Below are 23,118 nucleotides of genomic sequence, written 5' to 3' on the forward strand. Positions count from 1 at the left end.
GTCACTCTGACAGGAAAAAAAATTGCTCCAATACCCACTTCCTCCACCCCCACCCCCCCCCCAGAAATCAAATGGTTCTCCCCTTAGGTACGGTAGATTGTCAATTCTTTTCCGGGTATTACCTTTCGCTGACTGCCCGCTGAAAGCCATTCCAATCCATATTCTTTGGTACGGAAAATGTCGACCCTTTTCCGGGCACACCTATGGTCTGCCGCCCGTTGACAGCGATTCCAATCTACGCGCTTTTTGTACGGGAAAATTTCAACCTCTTTCCCAGCATACCTGTCCCCGGCAGCCCATTGAATGCAACTCCAATCGTCACGATTTAAGTTCGGGAAATTTGTAGCCCTTTAGCACATCTGTTATCCAATCGCCGCCATCCGACATTCAAATACCCGTACTTGTAGTACTGAAGATTATTAGTCTTTAACAAGACACCTGTACCCTGATCCCACCGCCTGACATCCTTTTTCACCATCTTAATGTCTGGAAAATTGTCAGCTCTTTATCAGATACACCTGTTGCCAATTCCCGCCGCCCGACTTTCTAGTCGCACTTTTAGTGGTCGGTATTGCCAATCCTTTACCGAGCACATTTGTCGCTTGATTCCCGATACTCGACGACAAACATCCGTTCTGTCGACACTTGGTTTGGCCTCTCAGGAGCAGTACGAGACCTTCTTAAGCTTCTAACTGCACAGCCGTCAACTGCCTCCGGTGAAGATATTAAAATACCCGTAGAACGGTGCCAGTCCCACACAACAATAGACATTTCCGCCATTTGAACTTTGCTGACTCTTGGAATGTAAAGTTCATTTAAACAAGAAAATTAATCTAAATTGATGATTGGCAGGTACAGATATTATCATCTGCGGCAAATGTAGACGCAGAATAAAATTTGTACGTTTTTGTTCCCCCCCCCTCTCTCCCTCTCTCTCTCTCTCTCTCTCTCTCTCTCTCTCTCTCTCTGCGTTATGGTACTACTTACCGACTAACAGTAACACTGTTTGAATTGTCAGTGGCTGATGGCGCCTCGAATAAGACGTATGCCGAAGTCTTGCCAACGTCAGATTCCACTGTTATATACTGAGGGCAAGTCACATTGAATTTCGGTGATTCAACATCTTGAACGAAACAAAGAAATTGAAATCACTCATTATGATGAATGCTTATTTTAGATGAAGATGCAGCACAATTTATGTTTCGATTTACATTGATATCTGTAAAAGCGAGTGCAATTCTAAGTTTTTATTTGGTATTCAAATAATAAGGGAAACATGTGAATCGAGATACAAGATTAAAGTTTTGCATTGAAGATATCTTTGAAAATCCACGTACAGTCTAAGTCAAGCCTATATTTTACATTGCATCTACTCTTAAAGATGAATTTTAAAAATCTGTAGAACATTTTGTTTACCTGTGCAAACAGTATCGGTCAGGGCATGCCAGACTCCTGTTTCCGTACAGTGTCTGTTGAACGCCCCAGATTGCTCAAAACCAGACTTACAAGTCAGATGACAGAGAGTATCATACGGTATTGTAGTGTCATTACTGCAGACAGCTGGGCTAACAAAGCCGTTGTTAAGTGAAAGTGGGCCTGGGCAATTTACCGCAACTGAATAGATATAAGTGACGCCATTAAAAGCATTTTAACAGTGTTATCAATAAGTTAATATCACAAATGTCCTGCAATGAGTACAAGTGTTTTTTGATATCGCGTCCCAAAAACCCCTTAATAATCATGTACATGCACAATTTACAATGTACAGGATGATTGAAAACAATGTATCCATCAATCAATATATCTGGTATATTTGTTGTGTATTTGCATCTATTATTATACACCTGATTCTGTAACTCATGGAGTTTCATTGTAAGTAAGTTCGGCACAAGTGGGATGTACTGTCTAATAACCGAAAATGGTTTTAAATAATAGAATAATACCGTCACACTGAAAGTCGCCAAATGTTCCATCGGCTTGACATTGTCTGGTTGAGTAGATTTCGGCGTTTGTAGTTGAAAATCCAAGATTGCATTTAAATTGGCAAGCTGTGGAGTATTCCACTTTTATATCACATCCCACGATGTAACCATTGGTAACAAAGGGAAGAGTGCATATCACAGCTGTCAAAAAAGAAAAATGAAAGATGCCAACATCTCAGAGTACTCATCACGTTTTAGATAAAACTGTAATATATTTACACAGTAATTAGTTACCTTGTTTACCTCACTAACTCGTTATGTATTCGATATACAGCATTTCTGGTCTTTCTTGTCGTTATCTGGACGTCCTATAACAAAATCCAATTAAGACTGACGTCACAACTTACGAAGACATTCTGGCATCGTTCCAGACCAGGTTCCTACAAGTGTCGTGTCGCTGTCACGTGTACACTCCATCGATGATTGGTTACTAGAGAGATAATGTCCTACGTCACAACTTGCTTCACATAGTGATCCATATGCAACGTTATTTTCACAAGATCCATGGCCGCTCGATAACTCAACTATACCATTTATTGGAGGTGTTAGGCCTGTACACTTTGTTACTATTGAGATAAAATATAAAAAAGTAAGTAATAAACCTTTGGATGAGTTTTCAGTGAACAGTTTCGTAATAGCTACACAAAGCTCCTCTAAATTTGAAAATATGGTTATATATGGTTATATATTTAGACATGAAGAGATATTCATGCTTTGACCTGCTGTCCTATCATTAGTCATGTAAAAATGTACGGCAATATGTTGTGGAGCGCCGTTCCTTTCTGAAATCTACAGACGGTCAATGATCTTACTACTTGAAGGCGTGAAGTTGAGAGAGAACGAGCATAATTAATGGTGGTGGAGGCCGGAAGATAAATATTTTATCAATATTATTTCTTGGGCTCCAACAATGTAGAAAATAATATTCAGCGCCCACTATCCTCTGTTGGCAAGATAAATTTGGAGCCCTAAATATAATAATAAAGAGCATGAAAGTAGTAAGATTATATTGACCTCTAGGACAAAATAAGAATTTTACACCCCATTTTATTCATTTATCTACATGAAGCGAAGGAAAATTTAACCATCCATGTAACTAAAGTGTGACCCTGACCTATATACGAACTCACGCACGCGCAACAGGGGTTTGACGCAGCAGTGCATTGTCCTGAACTAAGCGGGGAAATTCCCTGCTGAGTCACACACAACATGTTTATACATGTACGGGAAATTCCGTGTGAGTCATCACCATCAAACTAGCCTATATAAAGGAGCTTTTTTTTACCCCCCGTTGTCAGTCGCGGAGTCTAGCTGATGTTGAACACGAGAGTTCCTATCGGTACGAACTAACTTTCATATCCATTCAATCCATAATATCGTAGATATCGCTCCAGCGGCGGACTAAATCCTTCTTGTTTTTGTATTTCTAGCGCCTGATGAAATATGTTCTGAATAAGTTCTGACCCCGGGGCCTCTGTTGTTGCACCTTTTTCTTGTATTTGTGTAAGCAGCTGTTTATATTGAACGTAATAATGTTTATATTTCTCTCTTCTTTTTGATACTCCTGTTTTTCCTTGTATTACATCAATAACAACACCTGGTATAGGAGTTAAAGCTAAAAGAACTGGAACTGTTGGAATTGCCGCTATTACAGCAGAACTTACAAGAATTCCTTTAGTAATATTAAGAGCCATATCAATTCGACCCATTAATTTATAACTTCGTCGATATGCAGCACTTGTTCTTTCTATGTAATCAGCCAATTGTTCAACGCTTTCAACAACTGAGATGTGCATTTTTTTTACTGTATATGTAAGGGATGATAAAAAATAATTGTAGTAATATAGAAATACAATATGGCAGAAGGAGGAGAAGATATACCACTCCAGGATTTCGATGATGCAAATTTAAATGATGATGATGATGACGCTACTGCTGAAACATTCTTTATAGACGATGATAATGCTCTTGCAGAAGCTGATCCTTTCCTTGCTAGCCCAAAGGTTGATCGTTTGATTGGACAGAGAAGAGAACTTACACAAGATATGGCTGAACAACTCTTAGACAAATATAATATTACTGATCAGTATGCACGAGACGAATTGATTATAAATGCTAAGATTATTGGTAATGATCTGTATTATAAAAACATCAGAGTTACAACAGATAAAGGAAGTAGATTTTTAGAGAAATCCACATTAAAAAAGAAGGCAGGAGGTTCTGAATTTGTAAATAAAGTATATAAATATAGTGAGCCCGAATATGTGAGTCGTACATTGTATTCTGTAGATGTGGAAAACGATAAAATACCGGCTGAGAAGATGACGCCAAAAGACATGGGTATATACAAAGATAAACTGACAGAGTTACGGCAAGATGCTTCTGGTAATGCAGATAAAATACAAGCTTTTGAAAATAAAATCGAACAATGGAACAATCTAAACCCAGAATATAGAGCTATTAATGATGAATTAAAGATTGCGAATATGCGTATTAGCGACCTTAACAATGAAAAAGTTAAAATAAGGCTAGAGAAAAGAGAAGTTGAAAAACAGTTAGAGGAAATTCCTGTAGAACACACCCAAGCAAAAGAAAAAGCCGAGAAACTACTAGCTGAACTCATAACAAGAGAAGCTAAAATTGACAATCGAATTGAATACGAAAATGGTAAGATTAGCGAGGCACGTGAAAGTCTGGCTACGACTAGGTCTCTTCGTGATGTAATTTCCGATCCAGAATTATCACTGAGACTGAAGCTGACAGAATTATTTAAACGAAATGGTATTACAATAGCTGCAATACTGACTGCCCTTGGAATGACAATATCAACAATTGCCCTGGCTGTGACTAGAGGAGGAGGAGGAGGAGCGGGAGCAGGGGGAGCAGGAGCAAACACAGGAGGTTCAGGTCCGCCCAAAGTATATACAAAAGCGAAAGAAATTGTAAAGCAATTTGGTGAATGGTTAAAAACCTTGGCCGCAAAAAGTGCTGCTGCAATACCCGGTCTAATCGGCTCCCTTGTCAGTTTTCTATTAAAAACAGCAGGATCGGTTGTCGGATTTGTCGGAGAACAGCTATGGATATTTTTAACTGGTTTAACATTAGTCATTATAAATAAAATTATGTATTAATATATGACACTCCCCTACAGCATCGACATGTTTGGTGAAAAGAATATTGCAAAGTTTCTTTCTAAAAATAAAGACCTGTTTGGTTTCTCTGTCGAATTGGAATGGTGCAAACTCCGACGAGTAAATCGACATATACTTCGAGCAAATCCAGGTGTCCGACTCAAAGATGATAATCTGTATCATAACATTTTAGCTTTCATCAAGGAATGTCAAAAGACTAACTTCTTTAAGCGACTAGAATTCATAGCTGTATTCCAGGATACTGAGGATGACCAAGAGGCTCATCATCTCCAAGAATATTGGGTTCTTCGATTGATTCGCGACACAGGCAATCGATTTATATTTCAGTCAGACGGAAATATTTATGTAAAGATGTGATTTTTTCTTCTAAGTCATTATATACACGAAGTGAAACTTAATTTTCTTTTTTTCTTCTACTATATACATTACACGAAAATGGGGTACGATAGAACATTATCACCGACTTTCACCAACCGAATACCGAATGGAACAAAGTCAGAAAGAACTCATCACGTGATTGCTCATAATCCAAGTGAGGCAGATCCAGGCCAGACACTTATCATACGATGTCCGAAGTTAGAAAGCGGAGTACTCTTAGTTCCAGATACTTTCGACCTGGTTTTTGATCTCGAAGTAATGGGAGATGAATATAACCGAGTAGTACAAAATGTTGCAAAAAATTTGGTGGAGCGTATGAAACTCACATTTGAGGGTCAGACACTTTCCGATTTGAGTAAATATAACTTTATTGAATGCTATCGTGATCTCTTCAAACATAAAAAGGAGAGAACGAACATGACACTGTACGGAATTCAGAACGAAAATCTAAGAAAATTGAGAAGTGTTGCGAAAGATGCAGACACTGCCGTTTTGGGCGATATTTTACTTCTCAACACATATAGAACAAAATATGCTATTCATCTGTCTCATCCCCTAATAACAGGTCATGGAGTTGCATATCCAAAAGCGTTAGGGAGTCATATTGAATGAGAAATTACGTTGGCACCCGCCCCCCAATTACTTGTCAGTAATCAGGTTGTTACAACCAATTATAAATTAAAAAACATTCAAATGGAATACGAGACAATTTCTGACCTAGATCTCGCGAGGTCAACTGCTGGTTATTACAACAGTGGGAAAAGTTACCTTTACGAGCATATACATTATTTTAGAACAATCCCATTCAAAGAATCGGACACGGTTATCAATGAAAATATAAATGTACCACGACGTAGCATTAGAGGTATCGCTATACTCTTCACTAAAAATCAGAATCAGACAGAAATGAACAGTGAACTTTTCTTTAACCCATCCATTGAATCTGTGTCTGTATCAATCGAAGGCATTGCAAATAAAGTGTACGCTCAGAAGATGATACCAAGACAATTTTGGCGAGAGGTGCGACGGTATTTTGCTGAAGATAAAGATTGGTGTGAAATTGATATAGATGAGGTCGATTATTTGAAGAATAAATTCTGTCTGTTTATCGATCTGCGTAGTTTTAAAGATATTGAGTTTCATGGAAATGGTTTAAAAGTAATGAACACAAAGGACGGAATTCAACTTGAGATCCTGAAGAAAGATACCGCGTCGGGTGGCGATGACACTCACAATGATAATATATTTGCCCACATTTATGTTATCAGTGATGCCCTGGTCTCTATTGAAAATAGTAGATTAAAGTCTTTACAATTTTAAACCATGACCCGTCATTCCTATCGGCCATGTTTCTGCCAGCCATTCGCCCGTGTCTGGATTGTATAGCTGCACACGCTTGATATCATTTGGCGCCATCATGATTTTACTACGCTTTTCACTACGGATTTCTCCAGCCTTTTTCCGTACAAACTGTACAAATTGTGCCGGCTCGGGCTCCTTCCCAGTTTCAAACAGATCTTTATAATCTTCAAAGTTCAAATGTTTTCTAACACAAAACATCTTTCACCCCTTTATTTTTTTCGTCTCGGAAACGGGAGTTCGAAAAGCATACACTTTCGAGCGTATGCCGACAAAATCAAGAATAGGTTCACCATTCAACTCATCTTTAAATTTACCTATCACTTTTTATTAATCTTCGGAAAGTTGGGGCTATTGCGGAACTCATCCCACTAGTATCATATATAGACTTCTCACCATTCTTTTCAACATCTTCTCGGACTATATCATTGAAAGTTACGTCCGGATCCGGGATCGGTACACTGTAAACAAAACTGTCAGTATCCATGTAGGCTAATCGTATTCCAGGGAACTTGACCCGAAAGTAATTATAATGCGTCTCATACATAAGCAGCTTAGAAAGTTCCAGTACTGCGGCGCCGATGAAAACTGGTTTTACATATTTATGCTCATCCGTTTTCAGTTCCAGTAGGGCACTGTCGCAGGAATCACCATCCTCTTCGGAAGTTATGAAAGTTATATGTTTCATCTTTGGATTATACTTCTGAATCTTTTTACGGCCACTATCCGTACCGTTCCAGTCCGAAACAAATTTAAAGTCTCTGTACTTTCGAACATCTTCTATTGTCTTACCGAACATTGCATTATTCATCAGCTTATAGAAATTCTTTTCGAAATCTGTCCCCCCCTTTGTCCTCATTTTAGTGTTAAAGTCAATATATTTCGCGAGACATGGAGCCTCATCGAAAGCAAGCACCCGATAAATCTTTTTCAATCTCATTCCCATCCGAAGATAGAATTCCAGCAACTTGTAGTGTAAGACGTATCTCTCTCTATCCATCACACTTGTAATCAGTCGACCGCCCTGCCTCGGAAATTCATAGTGATGCGGTGCTAATGGCAAATCGCTGTGTTCTTCATGTAATTCGGGGGGATATTCTAAGTCTACTTCTAGAAAACTTGGTGGAAAGGTGGAACCAGGTCCCCACCCTCCGGAACCCGCTCCCCATTCGTTCCACTCTTCCATCGTCATCCAATGAAGTCCGCCCGTGGGCATATCCTGACTCATTGCCCAGCCGTAGAGATTGTTTGCATCGAGATATTTTATTTCGGTCACTGGTTTCTCCGGATCGTAATTCCCACCAGCTTCCCCTTCGACCTCATCTGTTGCATAAGCAGGATGATTTGTCTGTAAATAATGAATATTACACTGGCTGATACCGCCTCGAATTCCCTCTGTACGAAATTCATCTGCTCAGCATCTTGAATGAGCCCAAATTTATTACCCGTGTAAAGTAACATAGCATCCCATGTCAAGCCGGGCGCCGACATGTAATGGGCTGGATCTAACTTATATGCTTCTAAACATGTGTCACGGAAATTTTCGAATATATTTGCAAGAAGTAGAACGTCAGTCTCACAATAGAATTCCATATAATCTTTAATCGTCTTACATCCCACTTCATCCCACACCTTCAATGCATGCTCATAATCAGATTCTGAAATCCCCTCTTCCGTCAATTCGCTATAAAATTTGTGTCTCGTTGGTAGCTCCTCTTCTTCCAATCACTCTGGAGAATCTAAATATTCATACGGAAAGAAACCTTTCGCTCTTTGAATGTCCGGGTACGAAAGTGGCGCCGCCGTCCACCCATCCTCCGGCACAGTTTTTGCCAACTTCGCCAATGACCCCATCATCAACTGAGCACTGTCCATAAACTTTATAGAAAAGTGGCGTCTCTTTATCTCCATCTCCCATCGACAACAATTGAGGCGTGAAAAATAAATGTTTTCGAGAGACCCATAATTCCACCATTGCCCGTCTTAGCTATGATTTTAGGCTCTGGTCCCCCTCCGGCGTCGATTTCATGTAATTCTTTCAAAATAAAAGAACCATCGTATCCCTTGAGGTTGTGAAAGTAGATAGGAATGGTTCTCAACGGGCGGCACTTTTCACAATAAAAGTATCATCACCGTCTCGGTATCCTGCCGGCTCTCCACATGCAATACAGACTGGATTGCCGTAATTAGAAGGATCTTTCATTGGTTTTATTTTCAAATAATACGATTTCGAATAATTCTCAGCCCGTTCTTTCATATCCTTCAGAAAGTCTGTAACACAGGAGAGCCCCGTGAATGTTCTTTTACCATAAACAGTGGGTGGCCTCGTCCGAAGGAACCCCCCACCCACCGTTCCACCATAACATACGAAAGACAAATTGGAATATGTCGACCGGTCCCCTTCTCAATAATTGCCTCAGTATCTGCATAGACGACGTAGGGGCGGGGACCTTCTTCCGATGTCCTTCGAATTGACATACTTCCTTAGGAAAACCTGGCTGGGCAGTGTCTGTTCCACAATAATTCTCATGTTCTTCCAACTCTCCTGTTGACGCAAATCCTTTTCCACAAACCGTACAAATACACTTCCGTCTGTGCACATTCTTACGATTATTATTAGAATTAATAAGGCGATTTTCCGCAGTAATTGGCACATAGTGACTCGAAGGGTTGCCATCGGCGCTGACTATTAGTAAAATCTTCGCTGTCTGGACGGTTCCGGGACGGGTTCCACCTTCCCCTATCGGAACCGTTCCGTAAGGGGCTCTGTTAGGGGCTCCGTAAAACACAGTTATGCCCGACGGGTCGGGATCGGACTCGTAGATCTGAAATACTTTGAGTCTGATGCCCGGATTTTGTCGCTCAAAACGCTCGAAAATAGTATCATCGGCGGGTGTTGGAAATGGAATGCCGTCCCAACAGTAATCGGCTATAAATGGAGAGTACGTATTCCAATTTTTTCTGGTATTACCAGCCTTCTTTTTACGAAACTCGGGGTCGGCTAACTTTAAACTTGCTACGACGGCATACTGGAAGCAGTCCTCGGCGCCTCTGAGTAGGACCAGATCGCTCACACATTTCTTATTTTTCAACCATTCCGGCAGTTGGGGGCCGGGGCCAGCCCCAAGTAGTAATTCTACCAGTCTTACTTTAAAATTAAGTATCTCCTCGAGAACTAGACCAGAGCCCTCAACAGCTTCAGTTTTATCAAGCCATCTTTGTAGTCTTTTACTAATTGTTCTTTCACTGCCGCCCCTCCCTTATCTTTTGTGTATATACCCCCATTATAGTTAACATAGTGTGTACGATTTTGCACACTTTGATCTTTTGGATTTTGAATTTGACTTCCATTTCTGAAAAACACGGTACATCTTTCTTTCTTTGGCCATACCTTCGATATCAATCTGCGCGATATCCTCGACTCGCTTGACTTCGTAGGAAAAATCTTTTTTTTCTATAACTACATCTTTGAATGCTCTCCGTAAGCGACGTTTTTTTATGCTGTAATGCACAGTAAGTCTCCTTGGAATAAACTGCGGCGGCACCTTCTCCCATTTCTTCACCAATTCTTCTCTAAGATCATTGAAATCTATCCATGGTTTTTTACCGAAGGGATTTTCTAGAGTAAAACCTTTACCTGAAGAATCTGTTAAATCTGTGTGAGTCATGGTATACAGATAATTCTGAGTGTCTAGCCCTCTATTTAAATCGAGGTCAAGTATATCGCCCATTGGTTTATCTTATATTCATTCACGATTGGATCCATTGTACTGTCCTATATATATCATAAAAATTTTCTTAAAAGAAATATCTATTCTAATTCATCAAAATCCACTATAATATTTTGTCAGCATTTATTTGTTTATATATCTCACCTAATCTTTCTAAGTCGACTAGTTCTTCCGCATCTTGAATTTCTGGTTTATTAGGCGCAGCACAAAATAACCTCTCAACAGTGAAAGAAAGAGCACGTTTATTTAATCGCGGTTTAAATGCTAAGAATTCTATCTTACTACCTTTCCTGATATTACGAGGTACAATAGCAGGATTTTCTCGGACTGGCAATTGGCTCACTGCTTTAAAACCGCAGTCAATTTCTTGAACCATATCAATACATGTAGCGAAATCGTGAGCCCCTCCCCCTCTTTTAAACTGAAATTTAAAATACGCAACTGGCTGCGCCCCGCTCCCTCGCTTCTGATACACTTTAGATGGATTGTAAAATCTGCAGGTCGTTCCGATAGGATTCCCTTCAGTGACGGTTCCGATAGTATTCTTGGAGTGAGCGGCCAGGCTTGCAGCATAACTTTTAGCCCCGCTTGCATCGAAACTTTCACCTAGGGTACGGAATATTATTAAATCGGTAAACTTTTGAAGACTCGGTTGCCAACGGACACACACCCCATCACATGTAGCTGGATCTCCTCCCGAACCGTACTTAGGTCCGATGTTGAAAACTACTTCTAGCTCACTGTCTACGTATATGAAAGGATCTACATATTCACCAAATACTAATTTGCCTCCATCATCAATTTTGATGTTTTCTCCGGTTTCAAGTATTTTTATTGCATCTGAAATAGAAAGGATTGTCATTGTATTATCGTATATATCTTAATAAAAATAATTAAAAAAATTTTTTCTATGATATAGTATCCCCAAAATGTCATACATATTCATAAATGGACCAACTGGAAGTGGTAAGAGTTACGATGCAATAAATTTGGATCCGTGTCACGTGCCAGAATTTGACACTAGTTTTTCCAGCAACATTGCCGACTTTTATAATGGGCGTGTCGATGTTTCGATTGCCGATTTTCAGAAACAGTTTATAGAACATACTCTTAATTTACAATATCAGGCTTGGGTGAGGGAGGGCCTCCCTTCAGAACACTACATTATTTGTGACTCTTCCATAATTCAACATCTGACTTTTTCTCGAATCCGGGGCGTTTCTGTGGCAGCAGAAGAAAAAAAGATTGTTTCTAGAGCATTTGACCATTTACCCAGTTTCATTATCATATTCAAAGATATGCCTTGGGATTATTGCAGGCGGAATGTGTTGACTCGAGCCAGACAATATGAAATAACCGCCTTAAAAGAACTAGAAGAGATTCACAACAAGTTCAAACAGACTTTCTTAGAAATTTGCCACGACTACAGACTTCCATGTTTGGTAATTCGGAACGCTCTTACCCCCAAGTTCTCAAGAATATACTTAATCCAACAATTGATACCGAGACAGTCGGGCCAGTAGAATATCCACAAGCTTTTGACTTTGGAATTGCATGGAGCGGCGGCAGCCAAGGATTTTTAATAGACGGTTTCAAGGAGGAGGAACTTGAAAAAGCGTACTTCCCACCTGGACAAGAACAACTAGAACAACCACGAGTCTCACTCAAGAACATACACAAACTTCTTAACGCTTGTGAATCTGTGTGTGCTTATAATGCTTCGTTTGACCTACGAGCACTTGACATTATGAAAAGGGGGGACTTTGAAGTTACTTGTCTATGGCTCATGTCAGTTGTGTACATTATACTTCAACCAGAACTTATCGATAAAGCTGAAAAAGGGGGACTCGAAAGAACGGACTGTGGTAACATGAGAAGTCGTTTTGAAGATCTTGCAAACTTAATATGTTCAGGAACTGAGATACCACCTCATCCACATACTGCCGAAAAAGATGCAATAAGTGAACATTACTTACGACAGTACATGATAAATACTTGGCCAGGTGGGGGTGGAAGTGGGGTGGTAAACTGACACTTTCGGCTTTCAAGAAATTAAGACTTTTTCCATGGTTCTTATTGAATAACTTTCGTAAATACTTACGTAGTTAGTACTTACGTAGTACTTGACAAGTACCATGGACAGGAACTTACGAAGTTCTAATAACATTTTCCTCTGGCTCCCAACTATTGAAACTTTCTGGATAACCTTTCCATTTATCAGATAATATTTCTTTCCTCTAATTTTTTCGTCTTCAAAATTCGTTCTACTCTGTACAGCTCGTCGCGTTCCGAAAGGGCACTCTGAAGTTCATCGGAGTAGAAAGTGCCGAGTATTTCCTCTCCATTCAGATCTTTTATTTTGTAAACTGGTGGCGTTCCTAGTCCAGCCGCATACACAACTTTTGAAACTACGAAAATCTCCTCTGTCCAATTTGGTAAATATCCTTTCTTAAAAGTGGTCTTGTATTTTGTAATTCGAACCCGTTCTCCCGGCTTGAATTCAGGGTTAACTCCCCCGGCTGCCAACTCAGGACCGAATAGTGTATAAAATGCCTGCCAATCGTTCTCCTCTGTTACGTCGACAGGTTTCATTTTGATACTTCCGTGAACGGTGTTGTTGTAATTCTCAAGAAGTTCTGGTAGAATAGAAAGCCATTCTCGTGTCTGTTTATATGTAAAGTATTTCCACATCATCGTCTTGAGGGTCCGATTAAAACGTTCAACAACGCTAGCTTTTTTGTCACTGTAGGTGTGAAACCAGTGAATGCCTGACTCCTCCAACCACCCCTGCATTTTTCGATTAGTAAATTCCCGTCCCTCATCTGTCTGAAGTTTGTCAGGCCTTCTCCCAGATTTCTTAATCACGTCTTGTAGCGCCTGTAACGTATCATCAGCCGTTTTTGACTGTATCGGCCTGGCCCATGCATATTTACTGTTAGCATGTATCGAATGTTACGATTCTCTTTTGCGAACGGGGTGGGAATTCCACGAGATCCGCTTGCCATTGAGAGTCTATCGATGTTACAAAAACGCGCCGGCCCGTAGCACGAGTACGAGGTACCGGTTTATGTAGATTATAAGTTAGCTGAGTTTTTAACCACTCCTGCACCTCTTTCTTAGTAATTTTTAACCCGCTGGCCCGTGCTGCGTCATACAATTTTTGTACACCTCCAAAACCAGTTTTCGGGTTGTAATATAATTCTCTAAGAGTACCTTCGGGGGTGCCTTCGGCTTCAGCTTCCATAATTGCTATATTATACGAAAAATTTTATGTCATACGGATTCCGTAAACGAAATACTAGTTTACTGAATGGCCTACTTTTCAATTGCTTGATTAGGCCCACGGCTTCCCGTTCTGACACCTCCATTCCATATTCTTTTATAATAGTTTTGTTGTCTATCTTGTTCGGTGTGTAAAATAGTACTAACATCTGTATGTTTTCCCTAAATGGTTTACTAATACTAGTATATTGTTGAGTCAGAACCCAGACAGATAATCCGTCATGTCTTGCGCTGAAACCAAGTTGGACTAAAACGTTACTGCGCTTCTTCATATCTTTGGACGAGGCGCAGTCGTCGAGTACTATTAAAGTGTTCGTTCCAGCCCATTCTTTATGCACGTAGGTTAATGTATCATCCACTGCATCGAGTCCGACTGGAAATATAAACACATTATCATCGGTGAAAATGAATCTTCTATTATACGCTTTATTATTCATGAATGTTGGGCAAATGAATATCACATATTCGAATTTCCTTAAGTACGGACCGGTGAGGAGGTCCAACATAAATTCTGTTTTGCCAGAATATGTCGGTCCAGTTATAATCATGTTGAATGGTGGGGTTACGTATATTGACATTTCCTCTGGATCTATATATTTAGTGACTTTATTCCAGTACCTACAATAGTAATGAATATTGCTAAAGATAACAAACCAATTTTACCATATTCGTGAATAGGGTCTGCAGATGCTGCCCGTTCTGGGGAGGGGAGGGGAGGCCCCCGAGTCGTGTCATTGTGAGGTGACTCTCCGGGCTCGTCTTGCCACTTCACAGGATCCCCCCCCTCCTCCCCCCACCCTTCCATCTCGTGTACAGCACTTTCTCGAACTTCCGTGTTTATATCACCATTCACCCCGAAGGTCATAGATTCTGTTGCGTATTGCAATTCATTATTATAACCTGCGATTGCCGGGCCCGAAAGGATGACCATCTCAGACGGTAAGAGAAGTAAATTGGGCGAGACTGCCATATCAAGTTTTACACCAGTATTCATTATTGTGTCTTGGTATCCCCGATAACTGATTACTTTGTCGGTAATAAGAATTTCATCTTCGAGGAGAACGCCGAATTCTTTTCAGACTTGCTGTGCACTGCCAGTATCGCCCACTATGGTACTGAGAATATTTGCTTGTGCGCTGAGTATACAATATACGTAGGCTTCAAGACTTTCATTGAGGCGGGCGAGACCGGCCTTTGTTAGTCCCGAGTCTCCCTTCAGAGGAATGAAACTATTGTATTGTCCCTCCGATCCATCATTTCGAAAGAAATAGTAGTGTGGTCGGTCTTTGTCGGGCAGTACATGTTTTTTCTTTCCAAAAATGGTATGTGTATAGAAAACGCCTCCGTCGGCGGAGAGGAAAAAGTCCCGACCGTTGTATATCGCTTTTGGCTGTCTAACGGGCCCGCGATTAGTGTAATATTCATATCCATAACCAAGACCCTTATTTTGACCTTTTCGATAACGAAAGTCGGACTTCGTTGGACTTATATTTCCAAATTCTGTACATAGAAGTTCATATTGGACGAGATTGTACGGATTGTCGCCCGCTTTGAAGGTGGGGGTATCGTCTGGAAGTGCAACGCCCATTTCGTGAAGGATCCTACGTATTGTAAAGTATACATGGAAACGGCAGAATGATCGTATTTGCGGAGGAAATTTCCCTTCGGAACCGACGAGATGGGCGAATGATATACCACAACCAGTAGTGCTACACCATACAGCGAAATTCAGTTGCTGGTCCCAATATTTCATATGCGGGCTGCCCAGCCAGACATTACTTTCTTTAGCTGATCGATGAGTGATTACATTATCTTTAAATATATCCCTTGGATGAAAAGTAAATTTATCTGTCGGTGTTACATATATTTCTAAGTCCATGAGAATAGGTTTTATTCCCCCGTCCGGTTTGGAAGGGAGGAATCAGCATGCTGTACTGTCGGTACGCTCGTCTTATTCAATTGAAAAGCAACTGGGAATAAGTCTGTACTCATTATTCGTGTTTCTATATACATATAGATTTAAATGGAGGAGAATTTTCCCGGAATCCCTGTCGGAATCCCTATCGGAACGATACTAACATTCCAGACTATGTTAATACTTTATTTCGGATTCAGGTTTAAACGAATTTTTTATTTTTTACTAAGAATAGATAACATACTGCAAACAATGGAGAATTTAATAAAGTCATCGGCAGCGGCAAATACGACAGCGCCCTATCGGAACGGTTCCCCTATCGGAACGGAAGAGCCAACCGCAGCGTCGGACAATAATCGATCCATAATAGAGACGAAACGTGAAAAAATACTCTGTGTCATCGCAAGTGGTCAAAGCAAGTTATTTTTTGGTAAGGAGATTACAGTTAGAGAAGTGGAAACGTGGAAAGATGAATTCATAACACGAGCCTTTAAAGTCTATGAAGCGAAATACAGTTCTCTTATAAGTGATACCATCACTCAAAGTTTCATAGATCTAGGAGCCCGTGCAATAAGTCAGGTAGTTCCGATCGATGACCGAGATAACTATGCCACTGATCTTAAAAAGGATTTTATTCTAAACAGTGAAATAAAACGATTATCAGGACGGATAGGGTACACATGGGGGCCCCTGATTGCTCTAATTTCCACCGGTTTAATTACGGGTAAACATTTAAATTTTAAAAAAATCGGGTTTAATATAGTACCTGAAATAAATGGATTCAACTTCGCCGACTCAGCAAACGACTCCGTCAGAAGCCCCGCCGACGACCCCCACACCGCAAACGGAAACGACGATCTTCCCTACGCCACAGCGCAACATAGAGAAAGTGACGTTACCGCCGAAGCATCCAGGGAGAGTTGCTGCGGGCAAGAAATTAGCGGAATGGAACAGGCAAAACAGGGAGAAGAAACTAAAAGCAATGGAGGGGGAGGGAGGGGATAGCGATGCGGTAGCGACTGAAGCAGACCTACCGCCTACAATGAAAGAACAGTGTGATAATAATCACGCTGGTATAATAAATGTTATCTTGTTTTAGGAATTGTGGGAGTTTCATTGACTGCATTAGGACTATATTGGGGGCGTGCTCGGCATATTTGTCCTCCCCGGAAAGATCCTCCTCAGAAAGCGGCTCCGGGGGCCAGCTCCTCTACATTGTATGAGATGGATTAACCCCCCATATTTTTTATTTTTTATTTTTCTATTTTATATACTAGTCAGCAATCATGGATATTAAAACAGTTGTAAACACAATGTACGATGGTATTGTAATCGCAGGACTAGCGATGGGATATCTTATGATCTCCAGCAAATTTCTGAAAATAGAGGTTGGCGATCCAAGTCGACCAAATTTGACTCGATTGGCAAAATTAGGCGGTGCGACTGCTGCCGCGGTTGCAACCAAAGATCTCCTTGAACAGAAAAATATTATTCCTGCAGAACCTTATACTTCGTAATGGGCACCTTCGGAATATTATTCATCAAAAATTATACTTAGTAATATATACAGCGCACAACAATGATCATTTGGATTGAAAGTCAAACAGGTGAACCTGTTACTGTTAATTTTTACCCTTGTATTGACACGACACAGTTTACGAAGATAAGACTGCTAGAGTGCGGACTATATAATTCATGGCATAACATAACATCGACGAATAATGTAATAAAATATCAAGAAGGTGACCAACCGAAGAAGACTAAATCAATACGTCCAGGTAACTACAATATCGATACGTTAAACAAAGCAATCGGGTTGAAGCAAAAAATTAATTTGAAAAACATCTGCCGACAAACCACGTTCTCTAACTTTGGCTAAAGATGTTAAAGTTTATTTCAATGCTACAGGTAGCTTTGCCAACGTAGTTGGTTTTTCAGATAAACCTGAGGACAACCCAGTTATAAAAAGTACTATTAGTCCGAAGAAAGTGGATTTCTTAACAGTCACTAAATATATAGTTCATTCAGATGTAGTCGATGTTACTGGAAATTATGTTTCATTTGGTTCGGGTGAATACATACAGGGGAAAGTATCGAACTGTTTACAAATACTTCCCATCCGGGATACGAGAGAAATAAGTGAAAAGGTTACTTACGATTTTAAAAACGGAGCAATTTCTATGCCATTGAGAAAAGGGGGAGATTACATGAATTCAATTCGTATCTGGATAACGGATCAGGATGGAAACATGATCGATTTCAATAACTGGCCAATTAGCTTTTGTATTGAATTATTGTAGTCCCGAAGCGGGGCCGGTGTAACCCTATCGGAAGATAAACCATCCCACGACCAATCCTCCAGCAATGTATATCATTTCATATTTCTTTTGCTCAGGACTGGGTTGATAATAATCTGAGAATTGAACTGCTTCGCCCTTCGGAACGACCTGATGCATAGTTGGCTTGCGCCGCTGCTTCTTCAAGGATTTCTGCATCTGTATCTCTTAACTCAGCTGCAGCATGTGCGTCCTTTGCTTGATTTTCTCTTTCCCAATCAGCCTGTAGTAATCTTTTTTCTGACCAGACATTGCGATCATGTTCAAATTTTTCTAATGCTTTATCATGTCGGACCTTTTCTTCAATAAGAGCGTCACCATTCCCCGAAAGCTTTTGTCCGATAATATTTCCTCCTGTGAATGCCGTTGCATTTAATACAGCACCGAGAACTGTCATTCCTATAGCTGAAGCCATGATTGTGTATTGTATATTACAAGGTATTATTTATTTTTTCACTGTATATAGGTTAATCATGTCTGATCCAAGTGGCTTCGGTCTAGGTACAATTCGTATGCAAAATCTTGAGCTTGAAGATCTGAGTGATGTTAAAGTTAACAATAATACTAAGATGGCTGCTAATCATAATAAGGATTACGTCCTTCGTTATAAAGACCGCGAAAAATATTTCGTTTTAGCCAATGCCGCGGCGCCACCCCACGAACATGCTGTAGAATTTTCCGAACTTAAAGACATTGATGAAACTGTAATTGACGCCACAAAGGCTTCGAATGATCCTACTCCTTTTGCTCTGACATGGGATTCGGCTAGTCAGAAATTCATGCCTTATAATGTGCCGCGTAACATCTTAGATATATTGGATAGTGAAATTAGTGGTGGAGTTGCTGAACCACCAGGAACTCCAAATGTTATTTATTTCGATAGCAATGTTAACAAGTACAAGTTGTTAGATTTTCGTAGTTGGCTTACTCCTACGAATCCATACATTGCACTTCTTGGTATACCGATTCACCTTAAAATTAGTCCTCTTAATACAATAATAAAGGCAGATAATACACTAAGAAGGTGGATAAACGAGGGGGAGAATTATTGCTCGTATACAGCTAGCGGAGTTCCAGTTAGATTATTTTGGGACACAACTTTAAAGAAACTGGGTCTGAAAAGTGTCGGTGATGAGGCAGCTGTTCTCACTTTACAGACAGTAATCAACAGATGACTGATAATATGAAAATACTTCAACATGGTACAGTTCTCATTAGATGTGTAAAGTTAGCTACTGGAGATGAATTTGACGATTTGGTTGGATATTATGCTATGAAAACAGATAACAGAACAACTTGTGATATTATCATAAGTATTGATAAAGATCGCAATGAAATGAGTATTGAATGTTTTGTTGGTGGGAATAGAATAGAGAACGACTTAGGAACTACATTTGTACGTAGAGATAAAAGAGTGAACACTTTAGATATCAGTACCATTCATCTGAAACGTCTCATATTATTTGAAGTAATGGTCTTCCGTCACATTTTAAGTTCAGAGGAAATTACTAAAATTTTATCTATCAGGTGAACAAGTTCGCACCGATAGGAACTCCGAGTTCAGAAAAAAACCTACCGGAAATTCAGACCTCAGTCATGCAGTAGAAAAAATTCACATCAGCTAGACTCCGCGACTGACTGACAACGGGGGTAAAAAAAAAGCTCCTTTATATAGGCTAGTTTGATGGTGATGACTCACACGGAATTTCCCGTACATGTATAAACATGTTGTGTGTGACTCAGCAGGGAATTTCCCCGCTTAGTTCAGGACAATGCACTGCTGCGTCAAACCCCTGTTGCGCGTGCGTGAGTTCGTATATAGGTCAGGGTCACACTTTAGTTACATGGATGGTTAAATTTTCCTTCGCTCCCTTTAGATAAATGAATAAAATGGTGTAAAAATTCTTATTTTGTCCTGGAGGTCAATATAATCTTACTACTCATGTATATATCTTTGACAATAACTACGTACTTCACTAGCATATGGAGACTAGAAGAGCATTTGCGTACAAAAATAATTTTGGCTTTTCAGCCAAAAGTGTCATTGAGGGAAACCGTTGGAGGCTCTGGAATGTTCAAGTCCCCCTTAAAATTCACTTTTTTCGTGCCGCCGCCCCCCTCAATTTTCTCTTCCACTTCCCTGCCATTACCTGTCCTCTTGCCCTGTCGTTATCTGTCCTTTCCCTGTCGTTACCTGTCCTTTCCCTGTCGTTACCTGTCCTTTCCCTAATCACATGAGGCATCTATTACATGATCGATCGAAAAATACGAAACGATTTCTTGCATGATCTGGCCACAGCCTTACACTAGCTTAAAATCATTGAGAAATTAAAACAGATGTGATCATTAGAATTTTGTGATTTCCTTACCTCTAACTGTGACTTGAAAAGTGCATTTTGTTGACAGATCAGCGTCATCTGTTGCTTCATAAGTCAATATATGATAACCCTCTGTAAACTGTGTTGGTCTCTTTCCATTGAGTTGCACGTTATCAACTTGAATCACTTCAGCAGGGAACTGTATACCAGCGTCCATTGCCTTTATGGTAATGAGTACATAGTATTCAAAATCATTCAAATATTCAGGATTACCGTAAATGTTACTGACGAAATGGAACAAAGTCGCCTTGTTTGGCTAACTGTTGTAAAGTTTTGTATTTTAGGTCAGTTGATCGGTGAAACCCGTTCAGTAGTGGAACTGACAGAAACCGTTTAAACGGTCAGAAATGACTGAAGAGAAGAGACAAAATACGTAGATAAAGTGAGGAGAAAGTTAGCTTTTCGTCCAAAGTCATGGATGAGAAACTCTGAGAAGCGCACAAATAGCACTGATCGCAAATGACGTCATGTTTTCTCTCATTAATATGCATAAATAAATATTTGTCTGCATTTTCCGCATAAACGACGAAAATAAAACCTGCTAGCGTTACAATGGTTACTAAAAGTCACACTAGTTCGTGGTATTTTATGGCTCAGACTACAAGCTGCAACAACAGCCGCGCATGTAACAACAGCATTTGTCAGAATAACAACAACATAATTTTTTAAAGTTTTTTGAGCGTTATTTCAAGCTAAATTCTTAAAAGTTTGATTTGTAATCGCGATATCTATGTGTTGCGTTACCGTATATAGAGAATGAACTGTCCACAAGCGGGCGTTCCGAAATGTTCCTTTTAGAGTTTGTGTTGAGGCTCGGCACTGAACCGTCATTCCAACTTCTGCCCTAAATAACGACATTGGCCACTTGTATTTAAAGCCCCAATAGCTGCTAATTTTATGCATTATTTTTATGATTTTATTTTCAAACCAAAGTTGGTTTGTGTAAATGTGCTAAGTGAAGGACGTGTATTGAAGTATCACTGCTCGCTGATTTGGACCATGCCTACACGTTTTAACAGGCTTAACAATAAACGGGTGCCGCACGCATAAAATGGCGCCCTCACAGGAAAATACAAAAAACAGTATTTCCTGCACATACACATCGTGATCATACCAGAAACAAGTATGATGCCATTTACTTGAATGCACAACACAGGATGGCCAACATTTTGTTGTTGTAATTTTTATTTTCTCTGTTATATGATGAGTTTTTGAAAATGGCGGGAAATCTAAAATGACGTTAAAACCTTTGAATTTACATGCCACTTCGACACTCATAGCAGCGTTATACACTTTTTCAATCTCTAATGGGCCTTATTCAAAGAAAACTCTTGGAAAACTAAGGATATTTTGAGATCGGTTCATTAAACATTTGCAGCTATTGGGGCTTTAATGTAAGCATATTATAATGAGGTTATAAACGGTTTGCTCGGGTATTTGGCTGCGGCACGGTCCCTCCACAAAAGTGGCTGCGGATATAACTTATAAGACCTCTGGGGTGAAAATTATCATATTTGTGTGAAATAATCACCTCGCTTTGCTCGGTGATTACTTCCCGCCAAATATGCTTTTAGAAGCACCGTAGTTTTACATTTTAGGCTCCTTCCCTCTTAAAGTAATCATCCGACCGACATAATGCCAAGTTATAATGTATATATACCATTCTTTTTAGATATAAGTTGACATTTACTCAGAACAGACAGAAGGGTATATTTTGTTTTCCTTTCCATCTTGAATAACTATCGATGAAATGATTTCAACTCACTAGTACAGGTTCCCAGTCATTCCATGGCTGTGTGACTTTTATTTGACCATAACCAGCGATGTATGACCTGTCGCCGGGACATGATAGTTCTGGTGGTGTTAGGTCTGAAAGTAATGAAATGTAAAATCAGTAATAGCGAATGACACTGCGTTGAAGACATGTAAGGTTCCAAACTTTAGAGTACATGAGGAAAGACAAAACACCTGAAAAGAGTTCAATATCGACGGTGACGAAAGAGACTAGCACTGTAATTTATATCAAACATCATACTTTTGTTTGAGCATTATAGATGAAAGCAGAGAGTACGTCTTAGTATGTGTGAGTGCCAAGTTTGATAAATATAATTTAACAATAGCGAATCCGATGTACATTCCTCGTTATAAAGATTGTTTTCACCAGGGGTCGCACAGTACTGTAGTTTTCCCATAATTCATTGCGATTTGTATCCTCAGATATATTCCTCAGAGAAGTCTACCAGGTCTCCCATGTAGACAAATTTATAGACTAGCTGTAAAAATTCTGAAATCGTACTTTTAAGGACACCATTCTTCTCAATTCTCATTTTAAATGATTTGGAAAATTAAGCAAGAATGAGAGAGGAGATAGCATTTTTGTAAAAATTTTCCACTGATTGTGTCTTCAGCCATACAGAATAATGTAATCGAAATTAGGCGACTAGTTGCACCTGTTTTTTGAAACAAATGGATATCGATTTTTTTCCAATGGAAATGACAAAGGAAATTTGCAATCTAAGTTTTCTCAGAGAATGACCCCTTCAGTTCGTCATAACTTGCTACCTAAAAAGTATGGCATTTGTAGTTCCATGGTTGTTTAATGGTT

At 39.8% G+C, this 23,118-nt stretch overlaps 1 protein-coding gene across 1 annotated transcript in view; it reads right to left on the reverse strand.

Moving 5' to 3' along the window:
* The window catches only part of LOC139130693 (E-selectin-like), a 160,805-nt gene that overhangs the window by 39,475 nt on the left and 98,212 nt on the right, over window positions 1-23,118 (reverse strand). Inside the window, exons 13-18 of the mRNA XM_070696443.1 lie at window positions 22,279-22,382; window positions 20,505-20,673; window positions 2,330-2,548; window positions 1,944-2,123; window positions 1,417-1,614; window positions 988-1,123 (exon numbers count right to left, since the gene is read on the reverse strand). Of these exons, the coding sequence (XP_070552544.1) occupies window positions 988-1,123; window positions 1,417-1,614; window positions 1,944-2,123; window positions 2,330-2,548; window positions 20,505-20,673; window positions 22,279-22,382 (1,006 nt within the window). The remainder of the gene's footprint in view (window positions 1-987; window positions 1,124-1,416; window positions 1,615-1,943; window positions 2,124-2,329; window positions 2,549-20,504; window positions 20,674-22,278; window positions 22,383-23,118) is intronic.

The sequence above is a fragment of the Ptychodera flava genome, chromosome 4 (genome assembly GCF_041260155.1).
Source record: "Ptychodera flava strain L36383 chromosome 4, AS_Pfla_20210202, whole genome shotgun sequence".
NCBI classification, from domain to species: domain Eukaryota; kingdom Metazoa; phylum Hemichordata; class Enteropneusta; family Ptychoderidae; genus Ptychodera; species Ptychodera flava.